Genomic DNA, 11,329 nt, shown 5'->3' on the forward strand with positions numbered 1-11,329 from the left:
GTGGAATAAATACTTTACATACTTAGACATTGCTCATTTTCTTGATCAATATAACTGACAAATAAAACCCTCAAAAATTCGATTCATTTTTACTGTTAATTTTCACTGAAAATATTATATTATCGATCGGTCGCAGTCACCTGGACAATGGAAATTTGTTGGATGATATTATACACATAAGCAATAATATACAGTTGTGATGATTATATAATATACCTACATGTATACATAATAATTGAATTTGGTATTTGTCATTATTTGCCGGGCATATACGAATTTATCGCTTTATCAAACTGCTATTTTCCGGGTGCTTTTTTGTACGGCATGGACATTATAATTGAATACTCGTTTATTAAAGTAATTTACCAAATTTTGGGCTTTTATTTTGGTCAAAATTTTATTTTATACAAAATTATAAATATTAGACTCTTTTTTTCATTTGTCATTAAAAAAAAAAGAAAAACACGAGAAAACAAGTAAAGAACGAAGCCAACCAATATCCAAATTAAACATGCAATTTAAAAAACAAAAAGCTATCTTACATGTTTTGTTTTGTTTTGTTTTTTTTTTCGGGGGGGGGGGGGGGGGGGGGTGATCATTTTTATTTCAATTATCTTGAATATCTAAAATACACAATACATGGTATTTGTTGCTAAGGTTTACGTATTTACGTATTAACTCACGGATTTGACAACTATTTTTTGACATTTTATTTGAAAATCGTCGTTTTTAGCGACTCATTATACAGCAACGAATGGAGACTTAAGGAGCCTTTTATGTTTTATGCTGTATAAACAATATTCTTTAACTGTTATAAATTTCGATTTTTTGTTTACTTGCTAACTAACGAAGTATTAATAAAAGCTTGTGTCTAGTATTTTTACGACATCGAATAAAAATTCCTGTCATTACGGAACATAATCTTTATAAATACAATTTACCAAAAAGAAGTAAAAAATACATTACAGTTTTTATGTAAAAGTTATTTTCGATCATCAATATTTCTTTCCATTTGAAAATTTGCTATATTTTTATGATTGCAATAGAGTATATTTGATATTAAAACATGAACAAATATACATTGCAAATTGAATGATATTCAATGAATTTTAATCTCATAAAACTACATGTCATAGTTACAGTTAAAATTGATTTTTACAATAACAAAGTCTAATTGTCAAGTCCGATTTAATCAATTGAGTTTACATTTTTTAAAGGTTAAAAGTTGTAGAATATTACCGAAAGCCGTTAAAGCTAGGTAAATTTGTACGCAATTCCGAAAACATATTTCATTTTAGTTGTAATTTATGCTCATTTAACCCTCACATATATTTTATTTTGGACAATTGAACAAAGCAAACAAATTTTCACGGAAGGACATGAATATAATTGAGAAATCGGGGTATTACAAACAAGCTCGAATAAAAGGAGACAAACCTTATGAATCTGCACAAACAATTTTATGTCAAAAATTGATAAAATCACCTGGTACTGGATGCTACTGAAAATTACCAATCAACTATTTTATCGATGAACTGACGTGTACTAAAATGTACTTAACAGTACTGGATTTAACGCTACGCGTTTTTTCCTAATTACCTAAACCAGTACTGACTGGTATTAATCGATCGCGATAGTTAGTGTACTGAACATGTACTGAACAACTGAAAAAGATCTTGACATTTTTCCTTGCAGTTAATTCAGGCATTTAAGAGTTGTTCAGTTTAAAATGACCGTTTCAGTAGTAAAACCCGTTACTAGTGAAAGCTAAAATAAATAGTTTTGAAATTTGGGATCCATAAGCTCATGAAGTCTCTATCACCTTTTATTGAAGACTTAATTCATTTGACAGGATCATTAATTTCTGACTGGTTACAGCCCATGAATATATACAAATACGATTTCAATGTTAAGATGCCAATATATAATAGTCTCATGAAACTGAACTATGAGATCGGAATCAATGAGTAAAATCAATGAATAATTAGCAAGGTCATCATCGTTTTCAAAGGTATCGGTATTGACTTTGTGAAATGTACCAATACGCGTTACGTTCGGACAAATTTAGAATCATAGAAGTTCCATTTCAATGATGTCATTAATACATTTACAATGCAAATATGTTCATTCAGTCATGTCAATAATTAATCTCTTGCTACAAGTTTTAAAATTACAGTAATAGGTTATCTGAACATAAGTTTTAATCCTCAAAATGATTGTTTTGTACATATAATTCAGACCTTTGTATGTATAGTATACCCATAAATAAGCTATGTTATTTTTTCTCTCGATTGATCAGCTACACGAGTTGGTTGACCGCTATAGAATCTGTTTTTTTCTCCTCATTGATCAGCAATCACGAGTTGGTTGCCTGTTATGGAATATCCGTTTCACATATTATAGTGGATATTTTCTAATTGTCGTAACTACGATTCCGTTCCCCTTTCCCTGAAATTGACCTACCGAATTAGACTTGTTACCAGGTTTGTACTATTATGAGCAACATAACGGGTGCCAGATGTGGATCAGGATCGGGATCAGGATCACCCCCAGTTTTTGATGGAGTTCGTGTTGCTCAATCTTTAGTTTTCTATGTTGTGTTTTGTGTACTGTTGTTTGTCTGTTGGTCTTCTTCTTTTTTAGACATGGCTTTGTCAGTTTTATTTTTGACTTATGAGTTTGAATGTCCCTTTGGTATATTTCGTCTCTCTTCTATACATTAGTAAAAATGAAAACAATACGTTATAAATTCCTTGCATCCGAAGCACTTTTCTGGATTTACCTTCATCTGGAACGCTCAAAGCCGAGTATTTTAAAGCCAAGAATGTATAATACCCTAAATAGTTTACGAGCTATATGACCAAAAAGAACTTAAAAAATAGCAAAATTTATCTAAGGTCAACTTTGCCTGTATGAGTTGAAACCATAGATTCTTATAATATCAAAATATATAAACGGAAAATAAATAATAAAGAATTTTCGAATTTTTAGTAATTATATTTTAACAGGCATTAGAAAAAGTAAATTCAATTGAGACCGATCCTGGACCAACCAATTCAACAACACCAGTAGTAATTACTATCACAGATATAGATGATAACTTACCAAAGTTTGCGCTGTCCGTATACAATGCAACTGTGTTTGAAAACTTGGTACAAGTACCTTTGACTATAGAAGGTGACAGAATTAATGTAACGGATGTAGATCAGGTACAACTTGCTTTTAATTTTTGACATTACATTTTAAAAAGAAGATATTCCATTATTGTAACATGCCTTGAAAAAAAAGGAGTTATAAAACGCTTTGATATGTTGTACATATGGTGTATTGGTTTAAAAATAAGTCGGTGTAACGTTGAGTCTCTGGACCGGCGAAAAACGCATTATACAAGATGTAAAATTAATTCTGCGTATATTTTATTTGATCCTATGAAATGAAATACGATTTTTGCATTTTTTTAGCTTATCCGTTGCTTGTATTTTTATAGAAATTTTTTTCTATTTTTGGTAGCGAAATTTTCTACTTTTACATTTTTACATGACAAAAGCCAGATAAGCTTGAATTTCTCTATGTCATATGTTTTTAACTTTTGATATTCTGACGTTAGGATACACACAGTCTTCTTCGTTTAGAACTCCAATATGATAATGGAACTATAGTACAGGGAATAAACCCAGTACCGGATATGGTACAAGGCAGTGGAAATATAATGCTGTATCTACAAGACGATTTCTCATTTGATTTTGAGAAAGTAAAAGAAATATCATATACGGTAGTTATTTTATAATTAATGACATTGAAAACATCTTGTCCATCTGATATAAAACTAAGAAGATGAGGTATGAATGCCAATGAGACAACTTTCCGCCTGTGACCAAATAACGTTATATGTTTACATGTATACAGAATTTGTAATTTAAAAGTTCAGTCCTGTCAAAAAAGTTGAATATCTGTCAGTAGAAAAACAAAAGACATGATGACATTGTGCAAAATATACTGTGCATCAAATTTGTATTTCGGCAATAACTGTCTCTTCAGTGATTCTAAGGGGGAAATATTTGAAAATTCCAATCTAACGCCGTCGCGCTAATTCAACCCTAAAAGGACCTAAAGTATAGAAGAAACCGGACATGGAATCAGAGCTACATTGTATGTATGGGGAAGTACATTTGATATTTTCGAAAGGTTTCCTGAGTTTTATAACATAAAATAACATTAACAGAATATACTTATTTTCATGCTAGTATTGCAGTACTAAGCTACTCAGCTAATGATACCAACGGGGATTAACTGTCTACAAACAGAGGTATCGACCAAGTGGTTGTAATGACATCCAACGGTACCATTTTAACTGCACAGATAAATACTAACAATAACAATACATTAAAAAAGTATAATAAAAATATCAATGTAAATTCAAAAAGAGCAAGTCCATAAAAACTGACAAAAGCAAACGTTAAACTTTAGAAATCATTAGAACTAGTGGAAAACAATTGTCATATCTAAACGAGTCAAATGCATTAAATTGTAATATTTAAAATGTTTGCACATTTTTTAATAATTTGATCCATTGTAAGAATGTACATGTAAGACTCAACAATGTTTTACTGGTGATAAACACTTTTTGCTTTAGCTTGTTGCCAGTGAAGAGAGAGCACCAGCCAAAACAGCTTATTGTACAGTTCATCTGGAAATCATAGACAGAAACGATAATTTACCTCAATTCACAAAATCGTCTTTCATCGTAAACATTGCTGAGAATAACACAAATGTGCAACAAGTTCTGTCAGAAAATGTGAGTGATTTTATATTACATAGCTTTTCTTTCCGAATCAGTTGTAATCCTAAATTCTTTCAATGTTCTTCACTACAATAAACTTTATGGACAAAAAAATGTTTTTTACAAAAAAGTCATGTCTTTACTTTATGTATTAATAATAGTTTCTATGGAATAAACATCAATGAAATCTCAACCTTTAAATTCTCCCTCGCCCTGCTCGTCCGAATTTAAAGTATTTCTACTCTAAATTCAATAGGCTTTAAACAAAACAAACACAGAAATAGGATTAGTTGCTCGCAGTAACATATTATCTTCTCTTGCGATACATTATTTTATTAAACTTTATAATACAGGTTTCTTTTATACAACCAACATATATAAATACATGTAATAAACATAGCAGCCACTGTATATATACTAATGTGACTTACTTCGTGACGATTCGACGTAACTGCGAGCACCTTCGATACTAATACATTTAAATGCCAAACTTTATATAGTACCATAAAACCCCACCCGTAGAAACCGCCAAAACTTTTCTCGTGCCTTGTGCACGTACCATCAAACTTTATAAATAGTACATACTCTTGCAGAACTAGTTTCAGAACTAGTTACACTAGTTCCCATCTATATATAATTAATACAAATACCAAACGGGAAAACCCATTTTCAAACGAAATGAAATATATTTAAATTCTCCCTCGCCCTGCTCGTCCGAATTTAAAGTATTTCTACTCTAAATTCAATAGGCTTTAAACAAAACAAACACAGAAATAGGATTAGTTGCTCGCAGTAACATCGAAACAAAGGAAATGAAACAGTTCAGAATTAGATGCCAAGATTCAAAGATACTACCAACTGACGATGTAAATTGTCCTTAATATAACCATCTTTTGACTGATCTGATGACCATCTACCGTGCGCCTTCAATAATCTATCAGAAACCCCGTTATTAGCTGCTGAGGTAGCACCTCCACTTCTTAGACTATGTAACCCGAACTTAGATTTATCCAAACCAATATCTTCCAATGCCTTAAGTAATATCTCACGAGCTCTAGTGTACGATAAGGATGTATTGTTTTTGCTTAGCTTGTATACACCTTGTGATTTCAAAAATGACAAAGAACGAAAAATAAAATAGTCTGAATCAGATTCTAAACCAGCTAATTTCAAATAAATCTTTAACCACTTAACAGGACACATTTCATTGCCGGTCCTAGCGATTATAACCTTGTTTCCTCTTCTATAAATGTCTGTTTTACTCTTATTGATAGCAATCTCAACATGAGTATCGTAGAAAACAATGTTATTTCTTTTTATATTTGCTAACTCACTGTAGCGCAAGAAACCGGAAAATCCAAGAAGACATAGTAAACACACTCTTAACTTAGACAAATCATGTTCAGAGCCATATCTAGAAAAAATTAACTTTAAAATGTCTGTAGTAATAGGCTCTTTTTTGTTGATGGGTATACTCAAAATTCTACGACCGCCTTCTAAAATATTAGATAACAACTTATCAGAGCAAGGATTGTATTTAAAGTTAATGTCATGATACCATTTAATGGAATAAAAGTTAGATTCTAAAACGGACACGCTAACACCTTGCTGTATCAGTGAACCGATATATAAACATACTGTAGTTGCAGTAGCCGGAGAAAATTCAAGTTGACAATCGGAACACCAAAGACGAAATTTTCCAAAATAAAATTTATATTTTTTAACAGTAGATTTTGAACTAGACGCTTCCACAATTGATGGTAATGCACTGACAATTTTGGCAAATCTAGAATCATTGGCTAATTTCTCGAACTGTTTCCATTGAGTCTGTAAATAGAAAAAACCCAATTAAAATCTTCATACATACATGTATCTTAATTAGATAAACATTAAACTTCTATAAATATATACATCTCATATCTATATACATCAACTTCTAACCACACTGTGTGATTCTTTATGTTACACTGTGCAACATAGCTCATAAAAGTTCATACATAGTCCATCATAATACTGTATATTATGCCACAGGACAACTATATTGTTCACAAGTAAACATTTCACACTGTGTGACATACACACATATAAGTGTATCTAAATAGATAATTATCTAAATTACTAAGTAGTAAAATCAACTAACAACACTAACACATTACTGTTAAATGGTTGCTTAGCAAAAATACTGTTTTCGTCCGATCCTTGTATAAAAAATGATTTCGGATTTCTATACTCACGGAAATCTTTTATATAGCCTTTATATTGATATGTTAAACGATTCACAATCTTAGGCCAATACACAGCTGATTTCCACTTAGGTACTACTAATGCACCTTTTGCTTTACATATATGCATATAATTAATAACCCTATTAATCAAAACAATAGGAGGAACTATCCAGTTATTAAATGCTGACCAGTCATATGCAAACGCATCAACACCGGAGGTACCAGGTGTAAAAAACTTTGAGAAAAACCTAGATACTTTCTTATTTCTACTGTCGGCAAATAGATCACAATTGAATGGACCCCATAACCGATCAAAATATTTGAAAATAATATCTGAAACACCCCAATCATCAAAATCGAAAATTTTACTCAATTCGTCAGCTTGAATATTTTTATCTCTTGGGATCCATTCAATTTCTAATACAATATTATTATCTAAGCATATATTAAAAACATCTAAAGCTATGTCCTGAAGCTCTGCCTTCATACTACCTTTTCTAATTATCTTAGTTACATTCTGATTATCGGTGTAAATTTTGACAAGTTTTCCACTCAATTGATTATGTAAAGACTGTAAAATATTGCTTGCTGCTTTTAATTCCCTCCAAGTTGAACTCTTAGTTCTGTCTGATTTATCCCACATAAAATGAGATACATTATTTGAACCTACAATATAACCAGCACCTGCATATTCGCTGGCATCAGAAAAAATAATTCTCTCAGGCATTCTATGAAAATATGAAATATGCCTAAAACTAACTTTGTCACAGTAAAAATACCAAAATCTAAGTTCTTGAATAACATTGTCATTCAAATATACAAAAGAATCCCAATAAGCTCTACAAGAGATAGTCATATGTAAATGCCTTGTCATAATTTGACAAATACTGCCTAATGCTGGTAACATAGAAATTATTTTTCCACACACTTTAGCTAAATTTCTACAAGTGATATGTATATTACGTTCAAATAAAGCAGATATAATGTTTTTTAAATTCTCGAATTTTTTCACAGGTATTTCTAAAGTTCCTTCTTCTAAATTCCAATTAAAACCTAGCCATTCCATAATTTGAACTGGTGTCCATACGCTCTTATTATTATTTATAACAAAACCAGATTTTTCTAAGTCACTTTTAACCTGTAAAGCCATATTTTCACAAATTTCTGAATTTTCTGCAGTTCCCCACCCGTCATCTAAATAAACCACAATAGGAATACTCATAGCTCTCCAATATTTTACTAAAACTCTGATCGTTTTAGTAAAAATGTGACCTGCTGATGATAAACCGAAAGACAAAACTGTGAAAGTAAAAAATCTGATTTTATTGCCAAATTTCCATGAAAAACCTAATAATTTTTGATGATCACAATGCACATCTATGTGATGATAACCATGCCTTAAATCAAATTTATACATGTATTTTGAATTATGTGCAAAAGATAATGCTTCATTAACACCTTCAAATTTAACCTTTTGTTTTTCAACGTATTTGTTTACATGTCTCAAATCTAGTACAAGTCTTTCTTTACCTGAACTTTGTACTGAAACAGTTAACGGATTTACTACAAAAGGTGGACACTCTACTTCATTGATACAATTAGTAGTAAGAAGTTCATCTATTGACTTTTCAACAAACGTAGCATGCTTAAGAGCTGATTTGTTATTAGGTAAATGAATACAACATGGTTCAGTATAAAATGGAATTCGATAGCCAAATTCTATCGTATTTAAGATAAAATCATTTGCCTGTAAAACAGATTTCCAAAATAACACATTATTTTTTAAATTCCCTTTAACGTTAATAATTTGATCTCCAGACTTAATTTCATAATTGTTAATAAAGTCAAAATTATACTCAACTCCATTCGTTGTATTTTCATCTAACGTCTGTTCTTTACTGTGACTTTTCTTGTTCCTTTGGGGCCGTGCTGACTGTTGCTGACGGACTTGCCTTGAATGGACAGAATCTGGCGAAATGTCCTTGTTGATTGCAATAAAAGCATTTCCCGGATCTGTTCTGTGACTGCCCTGTACTTTCTCCGAATCCACTGCTTTGACTAATCCCACGAAAAAAATTCTTTGCGTTGAATTTATTTCCACTTTCTGTAGGTTTATTGCTGGGCCGATCATACGGTTTTGAACTTTTCCTTTTTCTAGAAGCACTGGCAATAGCGGAACGCAAATTAGCTGCATCGTCCTTATCGTCAGCCAAAGGACTATCAAGGTATTCATTAACGGTGTCCCATCCATGTTTGTCGCCGATTTTCAGAATTTTGTTCCTCTTCCGCAGCGTTTCTTTTTCCTCTGCTAACACCTCCAACGCCTGTACGTACGATTTGGACTTAATCAGTTTCTCTATTCTTGAAATCGTGTCGGACCTTTCTGTATTGAATAAGTACTGGATGCGATGTCCCTCTCTCTTGAAAACGAAATCTGGAGTCGAAACACCGGTTGACTTCACTGGTTGTACAAATTGGTTTTCAAAATGTTTGATTAAATTAACTTTCTGCTGTTCTAGAGCGTTTGTTAAAACTGTTGAAAACAACGATACAGCACCATCAGTAGACAACTCGGTATTGGATGTACTCTCCTTACTTTTGGACTGTCTCAAATCATCATGGTCGGAACCAGTATCGGACATCATAAACGTATACTAATGTGACTTACTTCGTGACGATTCGACGTAACTGCGAGCACCTTCGATACTAATACATTTAAATGCCAAACTTTATATAGTACCATAAAACCCCACCCGTAGAAACCGCCAAAACTTTTCTCGTGCCTTGTGCACGTACCATCAAACTTTATAAATAGTACATACTCTTGCAGAACTAGTTTCAGAACTAGTTACACTAGTTCCCATCTATATATAATTAATACAAATACCAAACGGGAAAACCCATTTTCAAACGAAATGAAATATATATAAAACATTTAATTCAGCTCATACGCAAATTAATACAATGGTTGACGTTACAAAAGCAAACAAAATATTACAATTTATAAATTATTTTGTTTTTCTATCTCAAGTATAACAGTTAACATTTATAAATTCATAGACGCAAATTCCATTGCTTATGTGTTTTATACGGAAGCCGATAAGGGCAATTCAAAAAAAAAAAATATGTCGTAATTACGACATAGCATGTCGTAATTTCGACATAACATGTCGTTATAACGACATCGCTATGTCGTAATTTCGACATAACATGTCGTTATAACGACATCGCTATGTCGTAATTTCGACATACCATGTCGTTATAACGACATCGCTATGTCGTAATTTCGACATACTATGTCGTAATTTCGACATACCATGTCGTTATAACGACATCGCTATGTCGTAATTTCGACATAACATGTCGTTATTACGACATCACTATGTCGTAATAACGACATAGCTATGTCGTAATAACGACATCGCTATATATATATAAGAATATGTATTATGATTGCCAAGAGACTTAATGACACAGAAATTAACAACTATAGGTTATCATAATGCCCTCAATACGCTGGTTTGTTAAAAAACGCAACTCTCAACAAGAAACCAAATGACACAGAAATTAACAATTATAGGTCACCGTACGGCCTTCAACAATGATCACAGCCCATACCGCATAGTCAGCTATAAAAGGCCCCGAAATGACAAATGTAATACAATTCAAACGAGAAAAACTAGCGGCCTATTTTATGTACAAAAATAAACGAAAAACAAATATGTAAATTAAAGACTTGGGACAGACACATACATTAAGAATGTGGCGGGGTTAAACATGTTAGCGGGATCCCAACCCTCCCTCTAAGTTTGTAGGAATAATTGCCCTGGGGAACAGTGGTTAAAAGAACTTGGGGTACAAAGTTTTAATAGGGCTTCAATGGGGAGGACGCTTGAACAATTTCATTAAGAACCAACAATAGCAATGCAGTTATAATTTGCATCAAGCCTCAGTAGTACATTAATATTCAAGTGTGTACAAATGAAGGTATATAGATCCGTGGGTCTGAGCACTATGAGTCCAAAGTTTAACATAGTCTTTTTTGAGAAAAGCTTAAAATTCATCTTATTCAGATCCTGCAATGCCAAACATAATTAGAGGCTCCAGGGAGCTTGAATTGCTCCCCTATTCAACTGGGTCTCATTTGACTTGATTATAAATAAAGTTCTAGTATGTGCAAGTCTGAGGTGCTAGTGAATAACTTTAATTAAGCTTGATTGCATAAAGTGTTCAATATTCTCAAAAAAAAGATGAATTTGTTTACGATACAAACTTTGCCTTTACTGGCGACCATTTTGAAATTCCTATCGCTTCAAAAAGTGAA

General features: G+C 32.2%; 1 protein-coding gene across 1 annotated transcript; it reads right to left on the reverse strand.

Moving 5' to 3' along the window:
* Positions 1 to 4,980: 4,980 nt before the first annotated feature.
* Positions 4,981 to 9,930, reverse strand: LOC127708121 (uncharacterized). The gene is made up of 2 exons (XM_052212966.1): positions 8,867 to 9,930; positions 4,981 to 6,607 (listed from the first exon to the last, which is right to left on the reverse strand). The coding sequence occupies exons 1-2, from the start codon at positions 9,254 to 9,256 to the stop codon at positions 5,609 to 5,611; spliced, it is 1,389 nt and encodes a 462-aa protein (XP_052068926.1). The 5' UTR covers positions 9,257 to 9,930; the 3' UTR covers positions 4,981 to 5,608.
* Between the last annotated feature and the right edge of the window lie 1,399 nt (positions 9,931 to 11,329).

The sequence above is a fragment of the Mytilus californianus genome, unplaced genomic scaffold (genome assembly GCF_021869535.1).
Source record: "Mytilus californianus isolate M0D057914Y unplaced genomic scaffold, xbMytCali1.0.p SCAF_7, whole genome shotgun sequence".
Lineage (NCBI taxonomy): Eukaryota > Metazoa > Mollusca > Bivalvia > Mytilida > Mytilidae > Mytilus > Mytilus californianus.